The sequence below is a fragment of the Phaethon aethereus genome (genome assembly GCF_964289735.1).
Source record: "Phaethon aethereus genome assembly, chromosome: 2".
Classification (NCBI taxonomy): Eukaryota; Metazoa; Chordata; class Aves; order Phaethontiformes; family Phaethontidae; genus Phaethon; species Phaethon aethereus.
In genome coordinates, this window is record NC_138582.1 from 42,931,566 (window position 1) to 42,955,875 (window position 24,310).

The window sequence follows — 24,310 nt, forward strand, 5'->3', positions numbered from 1 at the left end:
TTCACTGCATCTCTCCCATTACAAACTAATTTCTATATTGTGTGTAGACGGTTAGCACTTGTGGTTATAGCTTCTGATGAAATATACGGAAGAACAAACCTTTGTGGTGTTGCTATTTCACAAGAGCCTGTGGTTTACAGTTGGATCTATTTTGTGAAAAGCCTGCGAGAATTGAAAGCTCTGCACGTACCCCCTAGCTTTTAAAGTGGTTTTACGTGTTGCCTGGGAGTGTCCCAAGTGCACTGGGAGCTGTGTATTCAATATTTATATATTTAGACCCTGTCTACACTTTAAATGCATATCTAAACGTGTGATAACTTCCCATCTTTTCATTATATTTCCTGCTGCTTTGTTTCTCACTTCCCTATGAAGTTACAAAAATTTATAGTTTAAAAACTATTTGTTTCTTAATAAAGTTTCTAAATCTCTCTAGAAAAAGGTTGTGGAGAAAAGAGCTCTTACATATTTTGAGACATGTGACAGTGACAAGAGCACAACAAGTGGCAGAGATCAGCCAGAGAAACCTCTGTACCTGTTGCAAAGAGATACACGTTTGCTGGCAAAAATTGAAAAATATTTTTGAAGAGACAAATTCACTTAAACATCACCCCTAAATTACAAGGTTTCAAATTCTGGAAGGGTTTGAAAACTGCTTTAGTGATTGACTAAGAAACACTGGTCAGAGTAGAGGAAAACTTGAATGTCAACCAAATGCTGTCAGTAATTCACAGGTAGAATTTTACCTTGTCCGTCATAACATTTCTTTTTGCTAATGGCATCTGCTTATGGTCTCATAACTTAATTTAGACTTTTGGAGTCTTGCTGGTTTCCTTGACTTCCTTGTGGTCCAGTTGCCATCATCATCAGCAGCTAATGTAGCTTTATTGTTGTGATTGATTTAGTGTCATGGACCATAATATCCTGCTACATATTATACAAATGCAATCAAAAGATGATCCTTTTCCCAAAGAATTTCCTGTTTACTTACAGAAAGAGGTAACAAATCCTTTCAGTCAGAGGAAGAAAAATAACCAGAGTAAAAAACATCCAGCTCACAGGTACAGCTGGCTAGAAGAATGCATTCCACTTGTTGGACACAGATGTGGTGATCCATGTGGAGATGATAAACCATACTCTTGGCTTTTTTTTCTTCTGTTTCCCTTTTTTCCCAAACCACCACAGCTCATTGCTTAAGCTGTCAACCAAAGTGCTGCACCCTTTAATGACTGACCATTAGAGATGCTGAGCACACAGGCTCCTTTGAAGAAACGGATTACAGGTTCAAAACCTCAGAAGAAAAGTAGATGCCTTCTGCTTCAAACTTTAAAAAAAATTCCTACTTACTTAACATATGCCATTGCAGCATATGAACTCTTTAATCTTCACCACCCAAGAATGACAAGCCAAATACCACTTCAGTGTCTAAAACCATCTTTCCAATATCCTTTTGAAAGAAGTGATAAGATACCTTGAAGCTGAAGAGCTTCTTCCATTAATGGTCTTTCCATTTAAGAATTGAAAAAAAAAAAAAAGAAGTTTAAATATTGGAAGGCATACAGCATGAGGAGCTGTTCAATTTATTTTCTGCGTATTGCTGAGTGATGTAGTCCTAAGCAGCTTCTCACACCCTATTTTGTTCCAATTCTTTGAGTAGAAGGCTACTGAAGTCAGGCTATTATAATGAGGCAGCAATATCAAATACTGAGTTTTCCTTTCATATCACACCAAGTGGGAACTCTATATGTGATACTGTAAAAATTACCATATGCTTATGAGTACTGAGCAGAAGCGCTAGCTTGGTTTTGGAAATTTTTCAGAGCACACAAGAACCTAGAATTTCACCTCTGCTCCTGAATTAAAAGCAGTCCTCTTAAAATGCAAAAGACTGCTTTTCCTCTCTCTTTCTAACCAGTCAGCTGATAGTGCCTATGTTTCCACCACAATTAAAAGGACAGCTTAAAAAGCAGCTATAAGAGCAGTGTGCTTTACGTCTGGTGAACTTTCCCTCCACAATGCTGCCTGGGGGACAGCCTGTCCAAGCATGCCTCATCATCATAACTCATGAGATCAGCACGGTCACAGAGGTTTTGGCATACTTAAAATGTGCTGGAAGTTATTCCTGCATGTGTGATATGGCAATAGGTGAGTCTAATCTGTGGGGCAATTTTGGGGTTGCTATTAACAAATAATGTAACATAATCCATGACTTTTCCTTAAAAAGCATCTCCTGGCACATGGCTCATTTCACCCAGCTGTAGTTACCTTAAAATTGAATGTTTAATTTAAGACAGTCATGCGGACTGTCTTCATAGTGAATGGAGATCCTATAGGAAGCAATTCATTCTCCTGAGGTCTGATGTCTGAGATTAAGATGGGCAATCACCCACCTTTCTCCATGATGTACAGTACAAACATGGAAGACTATCTCAGACTAGAGGCTTAACTTATATATTTGGATAAATTTAGGTGAGAAGAATCCATCCTTCGTGCCTCAAGTACAATTAGTTCCTGAAGAAATTCAGTTCTAAACAATCGCTCTGAATAGAAGAGTTGTTTGTATTCATTTTTCACTTCTCCAGCTGCTCTGAAATAAAATATAACTCTATTGACTGGTAACAGAGGAGACAACATTTTCCAGTTAAGAAAAAACTTTGTCTTGCATTCAGAAATACATTCATAGAACATCTGTAATACACCTCATACAAAATGTGTCAAGTTTTCTAGATGGGAATGAAGAAGGAAGGGTCTTTATGCATTTCTTGTGTGTTCTTCAATACAGGGTAAGTAGTCTAATTTCTTTATTCAGACTTTGGCTGAGCTGATCTTGTATCTCCCCAGTTCATCACACAGTATTAACTTTTATACAGAATTATGTTATCATAGGTTTGCTCTTCATCTTTCCTGAACTGGGTTCTGATTTATGGAAAGCAGGATACAGTCAACCAATAATTTAGAATATATATCAAAGAAATATTACATGCTTGCACATATGTCTAAAAATTAATCTAAATCATGGATTTGTTTTATTGAACTAAAATGGACATGTGAAAGTTATTCAATCACAGCTCTTCTTTGCAGCAAGAATGCTGTTGGATACACAATAGAACTAGTTAATAAAAAATGGCCTAACATACCTGTGACTATTATCTATGGAAAAAATATAGGCATTTAAAATATTCTTAGCTGAAACTTTTCAAAAGTTTTAAAGGCAACCTACCTAAGCAAATTAAACAGTTTAGTCTTGCGTCTCAGTTCTTCTTTTGCTTTCTTTTCCCTCCCCCACACATAAGCAAACCACCTCCTGCCAAACTTCCGAGCAGAAGGCTGAACCTGTTGACCAAAAATGGGAGACTTATGATTTTAGCATTTACAGAGTGGGATTTAAACTTCCCTTTGCCATAGACTTTTATACATATATATTCTTAAACATATAGTCACATGCACTTGCTCACAAGGAAAGAAATAAAACAATGTATGCATCTGCAAACTAATATTCTGCCAACAAATCATCTTTGCCCATACAAAAACAGGGAAAACACAACGACATTACAGGTTACTTTTTAAATTTTCATTTAAGTGATACATTATGGTTGTGGATAAAATGGAAATCAGAGTTTAAGCGGTAAGGCTGTATTTGTATACTACGTAAGCATAATGTATCTGTCCTCAGTAGATGCTCCCTCCCTCCCTGAGACATTTTGGGTTTTCTCTTACCATCACTATCCATATTTATTTTCATTACTATTACATGACATACAGCTCCATTGCCCTGTGGACTATATGCAACAAGTTTACTAAAAGCCTTTTCCTTAAAACACTGACTATACAGAGAAATGATTCAACCACTCATCCACTTTTCAAATTAACATTTGTGGTACCATATTTAGTAGCTATACGGCAGAGCAGAGTGACTCTTACGCACCTAATGACAGGAATTCTGTATGGCTATTGGAGGGGAACCAAGTCACCAGCTTCATAAAGTAGCTGGAACACCGAAGGTGTGAAGAGGGATCTTACTCAATGAACATAATCAGCCGTTTTTTCCAATATAGGTAGCATGAGTTCTAAACCTGTTTTAATAAAGTAAATACACTCTCTTCTGTTAAAATTTTGTCTCTGATCTTTAAATATTTAAAAAGACTAAGTTAGTATTCCCCAGCAGTGTGGATTTATAAAAGTGTACTGTATTATTTCTGGATTACAATATCCCCTGCACTATTTCAGGAGTACTCTTCAGGACATTTCCACAACAAAGTGCAAGGATCTGTCTGAGCACTGTATACCAAACCAGAGGCTGAGAATCCAGCCCTCAAATTCTACATGGCCTAACCTATGAAAAAGAGATGTTAGTAATGTTAGCGAAGGAATAGAGAGACCTAGAGGAGATGAATTAACTACCTAATCCTTCAATGAGTACTAAAATAAAAACAATTTATAGTCAAGTACCCAATTTAATCATGGGTGTAGTTCAGACGGATTTCACTAGAAACATTACTTTTACATAAAATCATCCATTTAAATTGCTGAGTAAATACTTGTATAAAGTTCTTCCTTGCCATCACTATTTTACTTGCAGAACAGCTTGAAATGCTGACACTGCAAATCTGCCTATAGGATTGTTTTGCTCCAGGTAAAATGGTAAATTATGCATTTGTTTATTGACAAAAAATGGTTTAATTAAATTTTATTTTAAATCAGTTAAACACTTACAAACTTTTTCGTGTACATGTATAAATTGATTTGCAGCTAGCTCCAAAAAACCTAGCAGAATTTGGTACAAACAAGCTGATTATAAACGAATTTAAATTTGTTCACACCAGAGCTTGCAATGGTATGATCAGGGTAAACTTTATATTATTATTTTTAAATTAGTGGGATTTCTGCATGTAATTCCAAGTCATCAATCAGATCAGGGCAACAGGTAAGTCATGGCACATCTAATTATTATTGTTGCTAATATTGTTGATTCTATTATTGTTACAGTGGTAGCAGCAAAATGTACCAGTTAAGGATTTATTATTCTAGGCTGTGAGCACACATACAATGAAAAAATAGCATATGCCACAAAGAACTTAGAGATAGCTTCTGCTTTGAAGAATTTAGCCTGCCCTAAACTTTTACTGAAAGCAAAATCATTCATTTGTACCTTTTAAAAAATGCTAACTTTACAAAACTGCAAGATTATTTTATATGGTTTAAATGTCATTGAAAAACAGTGAGAGGTGATTATGTTATTTTCCATGAAAAAAAAATGCTTCTGTTTTCTGACTAGCTCTAATAACAATAAGCTAAAGTATTCTTTACTAGTTTTGCTTTTGGGTAATGTGTCATAGGCTGGACATCGACATACCTTGCAGAATAAATGTATTATTGGATAAATCACTGAAATACACTCAGGAGTCTTTTATGCTCCCAACAATTCAGTAAAGAACTTAACCACTGATTTCAACAGTTGAGGTTAAGCCTATTCTGAACATGTCTAAAAATTCTCATTATAATAGAATGGACTGACACTTGAGCATTGTATTTTGTGAAGCTTTTTAGGTACCTGAAAGACAAAGCTTTACTGGATAAATACCCTGCCAGAATATCTGCCAGAAATCCACCATTGTAAAAACCTTACCCAATAGAACTCTTGGCAAGTTCAGTAAGTACAGTACTACACCTGAGACATAAATCCTATATTAACAATTACATTGATGTATATATTGGGCACTATACGTTATCATAGAATCATAGAATCTTTGGGTTGGAAGGGACTTTTCAAGGTCATCTAGTCCAACCCCCCTGCAGTGAGCAGGGACATCTTCAACTACATCAGGTTGCTCAGAGCCCCGTCCAACCTGACCTGGAATGTTTCCAGGGATGGGGCATCTACTACCTTTCTGGGCAACCTGTGCCAGTGTTTCACCACCCTCATTGGGAAAAATGTCTTCCTTCCATCTAGTCTAAATCTGCCTTTTTTAGTTTAAAACCATTACCCCTTGTCCTATTGCAACAGGCCCTGCTAAAAAGTCTGTCCCCATCTTTCTTATAAGCCCCCTAAGTACTGGAAGGCTGCAATAAGGTCTCCCTGGAGCCTTCTCTTCTCCAGGCTGAACAACCCCAACTCTCTCAGCCTGTCCTCATAGGAGAGGTGTTCCATTCCTCTGATCATTTTTGTGGCCCTCCTCTGGATCCTCTCCAACAGGTCCACGTCTTTCCTGTGCCGAGGGCTCCAGAGCTGGACACAGGACTCCAGGTGGGGTCTCAGCAGAGTGGAGTAGAGGGGCAGAATCACCTCCCTCGACCTGCTGGCCATGCTGCTTTGGATGCAGCTCAGGATGTGGTTGGCCTTCTGGGCTATGAGCGTACATTGCCGGTATACATACATTCATATGTACTTCCCCATTCCTGAAAGAAAAATCTGTGTACGTCTTTAAGCTTGTGCTGATATGTGGGCATTGCCTGAATTGAACCCTTTATTTATTTAAGATGGCACTACCAGTGTGAAAATATAATCATAGAACCATTTAGGTTGGTAAAGACCTTTAAGTTCATTGAGTCCAACCATTAACTGATGGTTCAAGGTCTTGTCATTCTGATTCTTTCAATTATTTACTCTCCACCAGTTTCTTCACAAAAAGGAAAATGAGTAAGGGTGCTTACCTGGAAAATACAAGCAAAGACAAGGACATCATTAGCAAGATGCTGGCACAAATCTAGAACAGAGGAAATTAGCCATATTGACAGGATTATAACAGCATTTTGACAGATGAAAGACTAACACCTATATGGGGAGAATTGAATTTTGGTCACTCTGTGACAAATATTGGGGTTAATGGCACAGTTTTGTGGATGGTTTGGCAGAGGATCTGAACTACTTGACCACAGAGTATTGTTCCATAAATATTATTGGGAAGAAATTAATGTCCATTCAACAGACAGGAAAGAGCATTTGAGGACTGTGACTCACAGACATGGAGAGGTGAGCTTTTAACAGTGTTAGAAAGGGACTCTGAAAGAGGCCAGTTACAAAGAGCAAAAAATAAGGAATCTTAGAGAGGAAGAGACAAGAAAGAAGTAGGCATTAAGAGAGAAAATAATGAAAAATATCTTGGGATATTTGAAGTCATATGCCAGGGATCTAGTGCACCTATGGAAAAAATACAGTTTTAGTAGCATCTCAGAGATAAGGTGGCACATTTTAGTGACAGTTGTATATAAGAATGCTAAGGAAAACGGGCACAGGAAATCAGAGGAGGATGATTCATTTTGAATCGAATCCAGGAAGAGACAAAAGATACTCTTCTTGGTGAAAATTAAAAGGAGGAAGTAAAAGTATGTCATGATCGGGGTCTATTTTTCATAATAGAGTATAGCTGTATTCAAAAGGAGGAAGTTGATGTTTTCTCTGACTTATTGTGAGCAACTAATAAAGGTATTCAAAAAACTTCCCCATGAGATAACAGTGAATTTCAATTACTTGAATACCAGTTAGAAAAACAATATGGCAGGACATAAAAGGTCCATCGAGTTCTTGTAATATTTTAGGCATGATCTTTTCCTTCACGGGACAGAGGAAGTTATAAGAGGCATTATTAACTCGAATTGTATGACAAGTAGGGAGGAGCTCATTTTGATTTTAAAGGCAGAAGGTACGCTGGGTGAAAGTGGTCATGGCACATTTTACCAAAATAGGCTTCCTACTCTAAGAAAAAGAGGAAGAGAAAGCACATCTGCATTGCCAGCTATGGATTGCATTGTTATGTAGAAATAGTTAGCCAGCTTTATTCAAGCTAGTCTGGGTACTAAAAGCAGGCTCATCATAACAGCATGTCATTCTATATGAGTTAATTAACCTCCTTTCTGCATGGTCTAGGCCTGAGCTCAGTCATTTAAAACTAACCTAGATTTCCTACAGAGAACAATAGACTTATTTTTAATTAAACATACAATAGCAAGCTATCTTGATGTGAACAAAAGGAAGCAGGGGAAGCTTAAGTAGACTCTGTTAACATCACATTAAGAGCTCTTCATGGATTTGAAAAAAAAAAAAGTCACAATAAGGGGATATAACTGAAGAATAACATAAAAGAATATGAATAAAAGAATAAAATTATAAAGCCTACAGTACAAAATGAGTGACAGGTAGAAAGTGGTATAAAGAGCAATAAGAAAATGTTCTGGAAATACATTAGAAGTGCCCAGATACTTAGTTAAACTTATTTTACTATGGAATTTAGAGAAGGAATGGGTTAAAAACTATTTAGACTATAAGTATTCAAGTTAATAGAAGAATTTTATTTAATAATATAGCAAAAATAATCTCTGAATTGCTAGAAGACTATTTAGTTCCAAGGCAACTAGAAAAGCATAAAATGTGTCTACCTAAGGAAAGCAGGTCCAAAGCTATCCAGATTAATTTTGATCCCAAGGGATATTCTAGAAGAAATCCCATGACAAAGAGGTTAACATAAGTTTCTCAGGAACAGATGGTCTCACACTAATTTAATGCCCTTTTTTACAATCAATTTCACTGACTCAGTAGATAAAGAGAAACAGTAAGTATCATAGATCTGGTGTTTAGTCTAATTTAGACACTGTCCCATGGCAGTTTTCTTAAAACAAAAAGCAAAGGAAATACAGTTTTTATGGAACTGCCAGCTAAATGGCATGCTGCTTGCAAAAATCAAACTTGGAGAGCATTTGCAGCAAGATCCCATAAGAATCTGCTGTCATTCCAGTTCTATTCAATATTTCCATTAGTGATCTGCAAGATGCAACAGAAGGTAGATATATTTTAAAAATCTGGGTTTTCACCAACCTGGGAGCTAGAAGACAAAATCAGATTTCAAAACTAGTTTCATAACTAGGATAAATGTCTGAAGTTAGCAGGACGAAATCATCAAGGCTGAGGCAAAATATTACACCTGAGAAGAACTCAAACACACAAAATAAAACGGGGAGAACTAGGTGGCAATATGTTAGAAAAGATCCTGAGCAGAAGTAAGTTTCTATCACAAGAAGAAAAACAAATTATTTCTGGGATGTATTTGTAGACATTCCTCTCGTGTAATACGTGGGACATAACTGCTACAATCTAGTGTTGATGCCTCAACTGGACTGGTATAAGGGGCGTTATATCTTAAAATAAAGACAAAAGTCATACTGGAAAGAACCCAGAGTAAACCTGTAAGACTAAATCATTTATGAGTGCAGTCTATGAGGAAAGTGATCAAAATTGTTTGGTCTATCAGAAGGTGATACACATATCTGCACATATAGGCAATTGTATAAATAAAAATATACATATTTACATACACATATTTATTAAAACATATGTGAACAACATAACAAATACTGTCCATTTCCACTGGGAGTATGACAACAAAGAACGCAGCGAAGAAAATTCAGGTTGGATATTGGACAAAAACATATTCATAAATGCTGTTAGACATTTGTACAAGCTACACGCAAATGTTGCAAATTTCCTTCAGATAGGTGCTTTTACAAATTGATTAGACAAATAGTTCTTGCGGTTGATATAACTGGTTTTCAAACTGCGATCTGTTGCCTCCTTAGATTCTGTGAACTACTCCTAAGAGGTCCCTGAAAGACAATTAGCAAAAGTAAACCTCTTCTCATTATATATAACACTTCTCATATTCACGTTTATGGGTCCACAAACTGAAAATGTTTGGGTAACACTGATCAACATATACCTGATTCAGCCTCAGCACAGAGATTAGACACTCTCTTGAAGCATACAGGCCCATAATTTTTTTATTCCTGTGTGAAAAATTATATCCCCTCTGTGAATCATTTTTTTCTTACTTATAAAAATGCAAATAGCAGTATTTTTGTACCTCACACGAGATTGTGTCAGTAAACACATTACAAATTGTTCAGATACAATGGCAGTTATGTGAACTAAAGTGTTTTATACAAACTAAGGGATTTTATTTACCTCTCCCTTCCACAGAGGTTTTTTTTAGGTTTTGAACACCTGGCAGAACTTCACCTCCTGCCCGGGCAGCATCTGTCACACACATTAAGGGCAGAAGGAACCTCACTGCAATGACACCATATTTACAATTTTATTTAAATGCAAGTAAAGAGACTCTTTCGCTGTGCAATAAAGCGTTCGCTTCCCTCCGTGCGCACAGGAAGGCGATTTGCGGCCCAGGCATTACGCTCCCTGGCCGCCCCGGGAAGCCGGGTCCACCGTCGCCCCGGGCCCGCAGCAGCCGCATTTCCACACGCAGCCCCAGCTGCCCTGAGCCGCGGACACGGGTGGCACCTCAGTGGCAGCAACAATAAAAATAAAACGGCAGACGCTTTAAGGAAAGGGGTGGAGGGGTGTGGGTGGGCGGCTGCGTTCCCGTGCTGAGCCCCCCCCCCCCCCCCCCCGGTCAGTCTGGTGGCCCCTGCCCAGCCCAGGCCCCGTCGCCCCGGAGACCCTGAAGGGCGGCAAAGCCCCCGCTGCCGACAGGCTCTCTTCCCCGGCTGCTTGTGCCACCTTCCCCCGCTTCTCCGGCGGTATAAACGGGGCGGGCGCCCCCAGCCGGGCCCGCCAGACCGGCTGCCTGCCTGCGGCCGCGGGCTGGCCCGCTCTCCCCGCCTCCCTGAGGCGCGGCGCGGCCTGGCCGGGCCGGGCCGGGCCTGGTCTGCTGCGGCAGCAGCAGCAGCACCTAGGCCGGGCGGCTCCATGGCTTTCATCCGGAAGCGGCGGCTGGAGCGGGAGCTGTACTCCAAGGAGAGGTGAGCGGCCCGGCCCCGCCGGCCCCGACGACCGCCGCTTGGCATCCGCGGCAGGGGCGGGCGGTGGGGGCGCCTCCCGCGGAGCTGAGCCGGCCTCGCCCGCTCCCTCCCCGACGAGAAGGGCCCGGTGCCGCCGTGCCCCGGCCTACACCCCCCGCCGCCTCCCCGATCTGCCCTCTCTGCCGGGGCGGGGGCCACCCGGGGCGGGGAGGCGGAGGGCTCGACGAAGCGTCGCGGGCGGCCGCCGGCCCCGGCGGAGCGCCGGGATTAGAGGCCGGTTACTGTGCTGGGCTTCGCCCTCGTTGTTGTTTTAATCAGGTGGCTAATGATTCCCGAGAGTTGAAGCAAAAAAGGCTGTAGAACAGACCTGGGAAGATATGAATGCGGTTTGCCTTGTGTAAACTGCATGGAAACAGCATGTGTAGATTTGTATTTATTTGTTTGTTTTCAGTTGTGTTACTGGCATGGAGTTACAGCTTTGCTTCGCTATAGATGGAGTTTATTCCTTTTTTTTTTCTGAACATTATAATCGGAGTACTGTCAGCTTTTATATTGCACACTCTCTGACAGCTCTTTAAAGTGTTAAATTAAATTTCTCCATTCTTGCTTTCTGACTGTGATCTCTGCTTCGTGTTCCTGTGGCTTACCGAATGTGCAAGAACGGCTTATCACATGTGCTTGAGTACATGCTGAATTATCTAGGTAGTGTCCTGCTTGCTTTTATGTGGCTTACCTGCATCTGGGTTGTCACAAAGTTTCAAAAGCCTTTGCAATTTTAATATTGGCAGGTAAGATGTCCCTGTAAGGTGAGAGCAATAGGTCAGCGTGGGTCATGCAGTGGAGGGACATGGGTGCCGTCTCTGGCGGGAGCAGGGCTCCCCGTTTGCCTCCCGCTGCAGGAACCAGGGAGCCAGCAGGCACAGGGACCAGACAGCAGGACAGGTCCCATGCAATTCTCTGTGCAAATTCCTGATGCGCCTGATGCTGCTGGTTACGCAGCACTATTTGTCATGTGGTTTTCTCACCAACAATAAAGAGCTCAGCTCACTTTGTCCGTATAGATTCTGATTCATAGCTCTTCAGTTTGTAAACTACTACAGCTTTTGAAGTGTTTTGGAAGTACAGACATATTCTGGATCACTTTTTGTCTACTTTTGTATCTTCTTCTTGTTGCTTTTGGGGGCTGCTGTGGTTTCATTTGTGTATGAGTGTCTACAGGGAGAATGGATAAACTTCCTGAGTAGAAGGAAGAGAGAAGGGTTTTTGATTTTGAAGTAAAAAGTCTTGTATAGGAAAAGCTAGAAGAATGACTATATTAACTCTGTTAAGGATTTATTGTAAATAGTCTTGGAGTTTTGGGTTTTTATTTTGAGAAGCTTTGGTCTCCGAAATATCAAATGAGAAATAGCGAATTTTGTCTCCCGTTTTTCTTATAGTCCTGCCTTAAAACAGTAGTAAAAAACCAGCTCTTTATTACTTAATTGACAGGATAGCCTCTGAGAGCTTTTCTTTTCTCCTTCTTGCTGGGTAATTGTTACAGACACACCAGCTCCTTCAAAGCTTCTCTTTATGTAATCTTGGTGTAGATATTTCCTAGTTAGATGACCAGGACTCTCTAAAACTTTGTTGCAACTGCATTTCATGTATGGTTTCAGTTTTTGTTTGTTTGGGTTTCTTTGTTTTTATTTGTACATTGCTTTCTACAAAAATGTAAGCTGTAAAAGCTCTGGTGAAGAGTACTATGAAACTCAGTAGGTAAAAAGTTAATCTTGTTATGCAGTTGCTTTGGGGGGAAGGAAGATCAGATTGGTTTTAAGTGAACTGAAAAAGTTATTTCCTCTTAATTAGTTAGACAGCTTTAATATCTGGTTATGTAAACCTACTTTTCTGACTGTATGCAGTTTTCTAGAAGAAAACAAGAAAATACTGACGTCTTGTGTGCGCACACTGAGAACAAGGAGCGAGTTTTGCTTTACATTTGATTAAACGAATCCACGCCCTTACTGAGCAGCATTCATTCTGGCAGGAAATTTCCCTTCAAATTCATCTGTATTGTATCTCTGTTTCATCTGTGTTGATCTCTATTTTCACTTTGCCCAGGTGTTCAGAGTAAGGAGAGCGAAGATATTATGTCCCTTTTTAATTAGTGTTGTGTGCATGCTTACCCTATTTATTAAATAACTAAAATAGTCAGCATTCATGAACAGGAATCCTTTTTTACAAATGATTTTAGTAACAAAACTTCAAATTAAATGGTGTGGTGTTTGGCTCACGTTATTGCTCTCTTTATGAGTTCTCAGTTCTGTTGGCAGTGTGCCCGAACGCGGGCAAGTCTAACACTTGATACAGAGGCTCTCTTTATACAATAGTTCTGCTGGTTTGTCTTACATGCCACTTGGCTTCCTGTTTGAAGAGTTCATCTCTTCTGCTGGGAACGTCACTCACTCGAAGTAACCTACTGGCAACATGTAGGTTCTGCGGGTGGATCTTTTGTGTGATGGTTGCTTGGGCATTTGGTTTTGTGTTTTGTTTTTGTTTTTTTAAATCTTTTTTAAATAAGATAAGCCTTATCTTACTTTGTTGGGACAGGGATCAGCAATGAGTCCCACAGCTGGCCTATAGATACTTTGGTCTTCTTAGGAGGAGGTTTAATTTTAGAATTGGTTTCACATAGCTGTGGGCTACTGCTGATTTGCGCTGGCCTACTTTTTCATCCCTGGCAATGTCCTTCCATTATCAGTATTGTTCTTTGAGTATTGGGTCAAGTGATTGTGCAAGCTGTGTCAGATAAACCACTTGAAACCCTTGTGACCCGGTAGATTTCCAGCATGTACTTTTTGATGAAGTGATGGAAATAATAAAAATTCAATCACAGGTTAAGAATTTAAAGCAGGATCAATGGAGTACCTTTTCCTCTGGGTGGTATAAATGGAATTTTGCCAAGACACTGGTCCCTGCACATCAATTCCTGTGTCTGATGTGAACAAGTCCAGTGCCTCATTTGGCAGGTGACATTGGTATGTAAAATAAATTGTGGGTTTGTTGGGGTTTTGGTTTGTTTTTTTTCCCCTGTGTTGTTGGATCATATGAGGTCGTTTAAACCTGAAGTGTAGAGGGTAACAGGAGCCTGAATACAACACACTCTTTATTTGGAGGATATTTTATAGAATCATGTCAGGACTTACAAACCCCAAGTTGTAGTTTGTAAAGTGTGATTCGCTGCTTTGTTGCATACTCTGAACAATGCTAGGAATGTTTGGGTACCATTTGGGTTCCCAAACCTTGTGTATAGGGAATGACATCATATGAGGTGAAGTTCTGCAACTGTTTTCCTGCTACTTAGTGTTATGCCTCGTTTTCCTGTGTGTCTTGGGTGTGTTCTTGACTCATATTCCTCAGCCCTTTTCTGAGTGGCAATTCAACAGGAGCTTTTTGAAAAAGGCAAAAATAAACAAGACACTTTCAACTTTGTATTTAGAAAACAGCAACCAGGGTTCTTCTCTGCTTTGTTTATTTACCAGCCTTACCTGTGGTAACTGTATCTTTCTGCTGCTGTACGTTAAGTTCTGTGTTTCTTAGCAAGGTGCCTAGAGTGTTTTGTTCTGTTTTTATTGTTTGGGGGTTTTTTTGTTGTTGCTTCCCCGACCTCTCCCCCCCCCGAAGCTGCTTCTCAAACCAATACTGGTTCCCTTCACAAGAAAATGCCTTCCACGTCACTTCCATATGAATTTTTCAGATTTTCTTAATATAATTTTTCTGGGACAATACAAAGGCAAGAATTTGAAATGAGTCTTCAAGCAAAATTATACTAGCATAGTTTAATCTACCTCTCCCCTTAAGTGTGGGTGCATACCTTTTAAGCTCAAACAGCTCCATCATACACTAGTAAAATATTAACTCTTTACTCCACCAGGTTCTGTATACACCTAACACTGTGCGGGAATGGAAGATGTTGCAACACAGAAGCTTTAGGCACTTCATTAAATTTATTGGAGGGTGGTGGTGTGACTACATTATACTGATTATCCACAGCCTCCCCTTTGCCCCCCAACATACGCCCCCATACAGATGACACAACTGTGGCTGAACAATCTTCCTTCTGTTTGAGACCTGGGAAAGCCCTTGTGTTCTTTTAAAGTTGTCTGTTTTTTCACCAGCTATGTGAGTTGCTATAATAATAGAGTTCCTGTACCAAGCATGTTCTTCTCCCCCTTCCCTCTGCTCCAAGCTTCTTCTGCTGTTGATTTCAGGTGCATGGTTTGCATTAAAACTGAGCTGTAACAGCTTGAGTGTCCTTGCACCCACTCTAAAGCTCAAGGCTTTGCCCTGGTGGTGGTGGTGCTACCAATTCATTCCACCCTGGAAACTGAAACTGCCTCTTTCTCAGTGTCTTTGACAGCAGAGCCGCTGCACAGGTTTGCTGCCCTCCAAAGGGCAAGGTCTTGTTCTTGGCCACCTTCTTCTTTCCCCCAACCCCTTCACATTGTACCATATCTGGTACTTGTTCCTTTCCATGAACTGGTTCAGGTTACTAAACCTGTGCAAAACTGCCCTGGGGAAACTCCACAGTTCTGAATAGAAGCTTGTATTCTGATCTGTCTGCTAATGTGGTAGATTCTTCAGTCGGAAGAGGATTGTCTCCAACTGTAAGTAGTTTTTGAGGCATTACAAGTTCGTAGGCTCAGTTGGACCGGTGAAGCTACTGAAGATTTTTTTTTTTCCTTAAGTTCTGATTTTGAAATTATCATGTATATTAAGGAAATATCTTCTCAGAAGTTTTCTGAAACCTTGTTTGCTATTGGCGAGATGTTGAGGGCGAAGACCATACTGTTAAGAAGCTATATTTTAAGCCATTGAACATTGTACAAACACTTACCCTGTACAGGTACTTTCATTGGGTTTGAGCTATCTTTGAAAATCTTGTCTAATTTGTCTGTCATTTTCAAAGTAATATATTGCTTTTTTAAAAGTAGTCTAGTGTGTCGGGTTCAGTATACAAAAGAAAATGGTAAATGATCCTTGAAGACATGACTGTGGCTTACTGACTTCATCATTCTGTTGCGAGCCATTAAATAGCATGGTGACCACAAAATTTGTGAACAAAAACCTGTGAAATGTGTCTTTATTAGGAAGCCAGCATAAAAATATCCTGTAATACACTGTAAGGTGTGAGTTTTATTGCTTGATCTCAATGGATTTTGCATCATCAGATATGTGAATTGCTTTCCAAGAGAAGATATAGCATTACCATTCTCTAAGTAGATTTTTAATAAATGCTAATTAAATCATTTATTCTTAGGAAGTTTCAAGTAACAGTTGGATTATACATTTTGAAAATAGATTAAAATGAGACACTAGCTGATGGTAATAAAAGTGTCTCAAACTTGATCCTTTTGTGTTTGCCTGAAACAGAATATCTTTTTATATACAATTATTACTGTATTATAGAAATACATGGTTTGAGAGCAGCAGGCACATATAGAAGATTCCTGTGCTCTTTTTATTAAAAAACATGTTTGCATTAGAACCAGAATCGTTTTTCCAGATACTGATAATTTAAAAGGACAAAAAACCCAAAAATATTTTTCATTTTAGATATGATAGTGGTGTTGTACATTTCCCAGGTAATACTTATGGTTTGCTTTTGGGCGACAAAAACTGGTATTCGTTTATAGGTTTCTTCTTTATTGGGTTGAACCAATTGCATTATTGAAGTTGTCTGGTCCTCACCAGACAACTGCCTGACTAATGACTGAGGTTGAGTTTTTTGATGTCTTGGGGTCAGACTTGAAGGCAAGGGAGGATAGACTGGGAACAGACTTGCTTAGTCGTATTGACTTGACATTGGCTTTGTGATCCGGCTGTTCATCTGGGGCAAAATGGTAAGTCATAGGCTTTCAGCATGTGCTGTTAATTACTCAGCACAGGGAGCAGTACAGCTGCTTAATGGCTTGAGACCAAAATATGGTTCTCCGCTGTTACAGATTTAACCAGTTTCTCATACAGGATATCATACATTGCTTCCCTACTGACTGGTTTGTTTGCTTTTGAGTTTTTTGGTGTTTGGTTTTTTTTCTGTCATGTGCAGAAGAATTAAATTACTATTTTTAGATCTATACCAAGCATATGTACAAATTCCTGTCATAGGACTATGCAGCAGTTGATACTATGTAAATTTTTTATGTCAGCCATCTTGATATCACATGTGTCTGAAATACCTTCTTTAGCTCTTTGGAAGACAATCAGTCTAAAGTCCAACCGCTTAGCTGCGTGTTGATGATCCCCATTGCTTTAATTGTATAGCTATTGTGATTAGTTTCTTATTTTTTCAGGCCTTCACAAAACTCTGTTTGCTTACTGATGCAACATACCAGAGACTGATCTGTTCCCTTGCTATCTGTAAATACTTGTTAAACCTCCTGGCAAGCCTGAAGTATCATCCTGTGCAGTGGTGACTCTCAAGAGGGACCCTGTTGATACAATAACTATCTGTGGCTCTACTTACTTATGTGGAAGAAGTCTGTCCCATGAAGATAAAAAGCTCTGACTGTACTCTAGTAACATCTGATGAAATGTGACTTTTTTTCTTTTTGACAACCCTATGAAGCATTAACACAGACAAGTGGAATTTAAATACCTGTGCTGTCAGGACTGATATGAGTTGAGAAATTCCAGAGATCATGCTTCATAATTTCCAAGGTTCATAATTAGCAGTAACTTGAATTAGTGTAGATTTGTTAACCAAATGCAACCAGTGGTTGAGATGTAAATTTGAAAATTTTGGTTCTACTTATGGTATTGTAACTAGAACCTGAAAACTTACTTGTAGAAACAAAGGTGAAGAGGGACTATTGTTGCGAGCAATTGAAAGAGAACCGCAAGAGAAAAAGAAACCTGAAAAGCTGCAGAGAGTTGGAACACACTGGCAGTATCATGAAACAGAGTGAAACACAGGCTTGATCTTTGTATGCAAGAAGTTGAACTCCAGGAAGAAGACAAGCAGTACTTCTTCTTAGCTTATGATGTTCTTTTGTCCTGGTGAAGAAGCAGACAGTGATGTCATATAGTTTGAGGGACACTGTATGGCCAAGAAGGATAGAATTTTGAAAGGTGCAGTTTTTGTGACAGAGTCTTGGGACAGGCCATAAGTTTGTCCCAGTTGTAATGGCTATTTCAGAAGATTGGAGATTGATGATTGTATTCGGAGTTTTGATGCCTGGCTGTCCACCTGCAGAAGTGACTCATTGCAGCCTGACTATATAGGAAGCTGCAGTTAGTGTAAATGGACTTGCAAGTAGGAGAGTAGCAACAAGCACAGAAATACTTGGAAGAGCCTGCAGAACCACATTGAAGGCTCTCTGGAGAGCTTGAGGGGAAAGATAAAATGTGGAAAATGCACTTGGCCTATATGATGTACAATATTTGGAGGAAAATGCTGTAACAGCTGCCAGCAGTACAAACCTTTTTCAAGACAGCAAAGCTGATATCAGAAAGTGAGCATGAGATGACCGTGTAGGAGGTTGCTGGTGTCCAGTAAGGAGTTTGACAGAGATGCTGTTGCTGTAAAACTAGATAGTGAGTAGACGTGGGGAAGAGACACAGAGAGCAAAATGGTAAACTGGATGCTGCTGGGAAATGTTGTATTTAAAAAGGAAGAAACCTAGAGTTTCCCACAGTACCTAGTTAGCCTATATGAAGAGTTTACCTTGAATTTTTGCATGTACCTTCTGTGTTATTTTTTCATCAAGTCATCTGATCCAGCAGGAGTGAAGATGATGCCAGGGAAGTGTACCTAAAATCTTTCCCAGTAGCCCACAGCTTCTGACTTTGGGAAAGTAAATTGTTGCATAAGGTGTTGAGTATAAAGACACAACAGTTTCTAGGGGATGGTTATCCTGAAAAATTTGAAAAAGAACTCTTTTGGTTTGTGTATTTTGGCTTATTTAAGCATGTTGTAGTTACTGTGAATAACAGCCAATGTTTTGATGTAAAAAGATGGCTTATCTTGAATATATGAATGTTTCCTGCATTTACCAAAAACTTAAAAGGAAAGCCTAATAAGTACCAGTGCTGCCAACAGGTGAAATTGGAAGGAGTATGAAAACGTGGGGAGTTTGTCAAAAGAATAGGTGGAGACAAAGGAAGGAGCCCAACAATGAAGAATTTCAGAAATTAGTTCTACCAACCAGGTGTTACCAGTTTTCTTGGAAGAAAAATTTTGGTACCATGAAGGTCATTGCTGTGAAGCTGATTGTTCCGTATGTTAGTAGTGTCTGTTCCCTGATGAAGGAGAGTAGAAGAGAATTTTTTTCCATCAAAATGGGTACTACCTTTGTTTTTAACTATTTTTATTTTGGCTTGTGGATAATAAGCTGAATGTATATGCTTATATATTTTAGAAAGAAAAATATTCTGTTGGTGAATTACTCTCTGTATATCCTAACATAGCTTTATTTAAAAGCTTTCAATCAAAATATGATACGAGTTGCTAAATCTGAGTTTGCAAAATCCCAGAAATTTTAAGTTTGTCCCAGATGATTTCAACTGGATGATGTGTTGAAAAATTGGATTTAATGGTAACTGTGTGGAAGCTGCTATGGTTTCATACTCCTCTTCTCCTTTAGCTTGTAAACTGTTCCTAGTGAAGCTGTTTTTCCTCAAAATGCAGAGCTAGACCTTCTGTTTTAGCTTCCAGAAGGTTAGAGATCAAAACAAATATGAAAGTAATTATTTGGCTCCTTCAAAGGCACCAATGCCTCAAACTTGGAAAGTCAGTTTATACCTGTTGATAGTACATGCTTTCACAGGTGGCAGTAAGTTTGAAGAACACACTTCTAGGCAACAGAAGTTATGTCTTCTGAGAAAGGATATGTGAAGGCAAAGCCCCTAATACCCCACTGAGAACTTGAGAGATTCAAGAACCATACAATAACAGCAATTGGGCAGGGGCTGAAGAGGCTTTTTGAGATTTGTGTTGAATTTTCTTAAGGAGTTTTGTATGGTGTGATTGATGCGGTGAAAATGCATGTGCAAAACCTAAAGGGAAAGATTGCACAGGAAATTAACCACAACACTTGCAGCTGCCATCAGCGACAGCAGCCCATTGTAACATGGGGGGAGCTATTACAAGAAATAGTGATTTATGGTAGAGAGATGGGTTGGTTACAGGAAGGTTCAACTTTACAGCGCTGGGTCCAGCAGGCATGGTTTGTCAAGCAGAATAATCCCTATCCTCCCCAACAAACCAACTCTCATTTCAACACTCAGTGTAATGAATTGTGGAGAAAGGCATTAGCATTAGGAATACCCTGATCAATGTTACATGGGCAGTCCACAGAGAATATTTGTATAATGGTAAACCTGGTGGAGCAGTCTATTAGCAAAGCTACAGAACATACTGATGCTGTTAGAACACAGAAAGGTAAACCCTCTGCTCCCACGAATCCTTTCAGACTTGACGAAGGATTTGGCAGATCTAAAAAACTGTAAGTCATGGGGGTTATTTCAGGCTGACCCACCCACGTAATATCTAACCATTTCATATGGCGTATACTGTTCTAACTTACATGTTTTCTAACATTTTAACATCAGTTGTTTCTTAATGGCATCATAAAATATCTGTTTTCAAGAGAGGAGAGGTAAAGGTAATGCCGTTTTGAAAAAGCAGTAGAGCATTAGGACAAAGTGTCTTGGACATACAGGCAGTTTTCAGTATATGGACCCACTGTTACTTGTAGTTAAAGTAAACCTTTATTGTTATGTTCTGTTTAATACAACACAAATCTTACACGAACAAGATGTATTTTCCAATAATGATGTCTTTTCTATAGTGAAATATGCTTTCTTAAGGAGCAGGCGATTTGGTATGTTCAGTTCATTTTGTGAACTCTCGACATGTTTACTGCTGTTTGAATGCTGCTCTGGGGCCACTTGGCGTTTATTAGCATTGTCACGGGCATTTCTCATGAAGCACATCACTAACACAATACAAAAAGCTCAAAGCATGAACGTGAATAAATACTAAGTACTTCTCCAGATCAGGCCAGCCGGCACACAAGCAAGCTGTTGTATTTCCAACTGCAGTGATATGTTTCTGCTCCTCCTGCTGGGCCAATACCCACTGTCATTGCCCACTGAAACATATAGGTGACTGTGTGTTCACCTTGTTAGTGAAGTTGATGAGTTTTAATCTCTTGCAGCAGCTTTTTTTAAGATAATTCATCAGAGAACACAGTTTCATGTTATATCTTTATCATGTCTGAAAGAAGGGGCAGGCAACTCAAGAAGACTACAAGGATCTCGTTAGGTCAAGCAGGGACAAAATTAGAAAGGCAAAAGCCCAGCTAGAGCTCAATCTGGCCACAGTCGTAAAGGATAATAAAAAATGCTTTTACAAATATATTAACAACAAAAAGAGAGCCAAGGAGAATCTCCATCCGTTACTGGATGTAGTGGGGAATATTGTCTCCAAGGATGAGGACAAGGTTGAAGTACTTAATGCCTTCTTTGCATCAGTCTTTAATAGCCAGTCCAGGTATCTACAGGGTGTTCAGCCCCTTGAGCTGGAAGATGGGGACGGAGAGCACAATAACCCCCCCATAATCCATGAGGAGGCAGTTAAGGACCTGTTAAGACACCTGGATACCCACAAGTCTATGGGCCCTGATGGGATCCACCCAAGAGTGCTGAGAGAGCTGGCAGAGGAGCTTGCCAAGCCACTCTCCATCATTTATCAGCCGTCCTGGTTAACAGGGGAGGTCCCAGAAGACTGGAGGCTTGCCAGTGTGACACCTATCTACAAGAAAGGCCAGAAGGAGGACCTGGGAAACTACAGGCCTGTCAGCCTGACCTCCCTGCCGGGGAAGATCATGGAGTGGCTCATCTTGAAGAGTGCTCATGGGGCATATGAAGGACAACCAAGGGATCAGGCCCAGCCAGCATGGGTTCATGAAAGGCAGGTCCTGCTTGACCAACCTGATCTCCTTCTATGACCAGGTTACCCGCCTAGTGGATGAGGGAAAGACTGTGGACGTTGTCTACCTGGACTTCAGTAAAGCCTTTGACAGCATCTCCCACAGCATTCTCCTGAGAAACTGGCAGCTCGTGGCTTAGATTTACTCTTCACTGGGTAAAGACCTGGCTGGATGGCTGAGCCCAGAGAGTTGTGGTGAATGGCGTTAAATCCGGCTGGCGGCCGGTCACAAGCGGTGTTCCCCAGGGCTCGGTTCTGGGGCCGATCTTGTTCAGTATCTTTATAGATGATCTGGGTGAGAGGATCGAGTGCTCCCTCAGTAATTTTGCAGATGACACCAAGTTGGGTGGGAGTGTTGATCTGCTGGAGGGTAGGAGGGCTCTGCAGAGGGATCTGGACAGGCTGGATCGATGGGCAGAGGTCACCTGTATGAGGTTTAATAAGGCCAAGTGCAGGGTCCTGCACTTTGGCCACAACAACCCCATGCAACGCTACAGGCTTGGGGAGGAGTGGCTGGAGAGCTGCCTGGCGGAAAGGGACCTGGGGGTGCTGGTTGACAGCCGGCTGAATATGAGCTGGCAGTGTGCCCAGGTGTCCAAGAAGGCCAACAGCGTCCTGGCCCATATCAGAACTAGTGTGGCCAGCAGGAGTAGGGAAGTGATTGTGCCCCTGTACTCGGCACTGGTGAGTCTGCAGCTTGAATCCTGTGTTCAGTTTTGGGCCCCTCACTACAAGAAGGACGTTGAGGTGCTGGAGCGTGTCCAGAGAAGGGCAACGAAGGTGGTGAGGGGTCTGGAGCACAAATCTTCTGAGGAGCGGCTGAGGGAACTGGGGTTGTTTAGTCTGGAGAAGAAGAGGCTGAGGGGAGACCTTATCGCTCTCTACAACTACCTGAAAGGGGGTTGTGGTGAGGTGGGTGTTAGTCTCTTCTCCCAAGTAACTAGTGATAGGACAAGAGGAAATGGCCTCAGGTTGTGCCAGGGGATGTTTAGACTAGATATTAGGAAAAATTTCTTCACCGAGAGGGTGGTCAAGCATTGGAACAGGCTGCCCAGGGAGGTGGTGGAGTCACCATCTCTGGAAGTATTCAAAAAAAGTGGATGTGGCACTTCAGAACATTGTTTAGGGAACATGGTGGTGTTGGGTTAATGGTTGGACTTGATGATCTTGAAGGTCCTTTCCAACCTTAGTGATTCTGTGTTCTAATCTAGTCTATTTGCATTTACCTCGTACCATCACTGGCACTACTATGATCCTGCAATTATATACTTTGCAAGACTTCAGGTTTTTTTATTGTTGTTATTGAGGTTTGTTGTCTATTGGACTAGTCCATAAACAGGATTCCTGCAGGGTTGAACAGGCACTGTCACTGGTACAGAAATGTGGTTCGACAGGAAGGTAATGCTTCCTCAGAGGTTATCCATCAAGTGACTCTGCCGTGTTTTCACTTGGCATTTTAGACCAATGTGATTTGGCTTTGCTTCAGAAAGATCTAATCTCCTCCATTCCAAGCGATTAGTTCTTGCCTTTCCTTTTATATCATTGCATATCTTGACTGGCATACACCGATCAGGGCTAAACTAATGTTTACTAGGGGTAGAGCCTGGCTATGTTAGAATAGTTCCCACCTGAGACATATGAACAGAATCAAATATCTAACCTTATATATGTTGGAAGAGCATCAATTGATCTTCATGTGTACACAAATATTCCATATAGGTTTGTTTTTAAAAAAAGTTAATTTAAATTAATTCTTGGGCTGTGGGGCACGGCACAGAAATAAGTGAAGACTTCCCAAACTCTTGATATATTTTATTAAGAATACTAACTTTCATGGTGTTTTCTTTTTGAATAAATAATTTTTATTTATTTGTAGGTTTTCACTGCTGCTTCTTAACCTGGAAGAATATTACTTTGAACAGCACACAGCAAATCATATTACAAATAAAGGTTGCAGAGATGAAAGGTACAAAACTTGTACATACATTTGTTTACTGGAGTCATTCTAGTCTCATGTAGCCCTAGCAGATACACAACAACTTTCTTTTTTATTGTTCCTTCTAGAAAATTCAGAGGCTCTCTAAAAATCTGCTCAAAATCAATCATTTTTGAACCTGATGACAATATCCAACCCATTATCAAGGTAAGCAGTGCAACCTTACAATTTCTTGGTAGCTTAAGATTGTCTTTAAAAAGCTTTTAAGAAGGAGTATGTATTTTTATAACTTGCTACAGATACCACTGAGAGACTGCATTAGTATAAAAGCCCCAGAAGACAATGAAGCAAATAACCCTTTCACATGGTATGTGGAATTGAGTTACTTTAAAAGAGTTAAATATATATATAAAGCTGAAACGCTCGTCTCTTCAAATGTCTTATTTACATTTTAGGGATACATCTGGAGGGATTTCTGTTGTGTGTAATCAGGTAAGACTTGCTACATTCTTGATGTATAAGTGAGCGAGGTTACATTCTTTAATGGTGTCTTTCTCGGAGCTGGAGTCTTAGGGTGGGGGGTTAACTGGAAACAAAACTAATTAGTGTCAAAAACTTAGCATTAATGTGAGGCTGTTGATGCTGGAAATGTCAAACTG

General features: G+C 40.2%; 1 protein-coding gene across 1 annotated transcript in view; it reads left to right on the plus strand.

Annotated features, from left to right (window-relative positions):
• Positions 1-10,690: 10,690 nt before the first annotated feature.
• Positions 10,691-24,310, plus strand: part of NSMAF (neutral sphingomyelinase activation associated factor) — a gene marked incomplete at its 5' end in the record, with an annotated part of 39,508 nt that continues 25,888 nt past the window's right edge. Inside the window, 5 exons of the mRNA XM_081996423.1 lie at positions 10,691-10,743; positions 23,592-23,681; positions 23,780-23,858; positions 23,951-24,018; positions 24,107-24,143. Coding sequence (XP_081852549.1) covers positions 10,691-10,743; positions 23,592-23,681; positions 23,780-23,858; positions 23,951-24,018; positions 24,107-24,143 — 327 coding nt within the window. The remainder of the gene's footprint in view (positions 10,744-23,591; positions 23,682-23,779; positions 23,859-23,950; positions 24,019-24,106; positions 24,144-24,310) is intronic.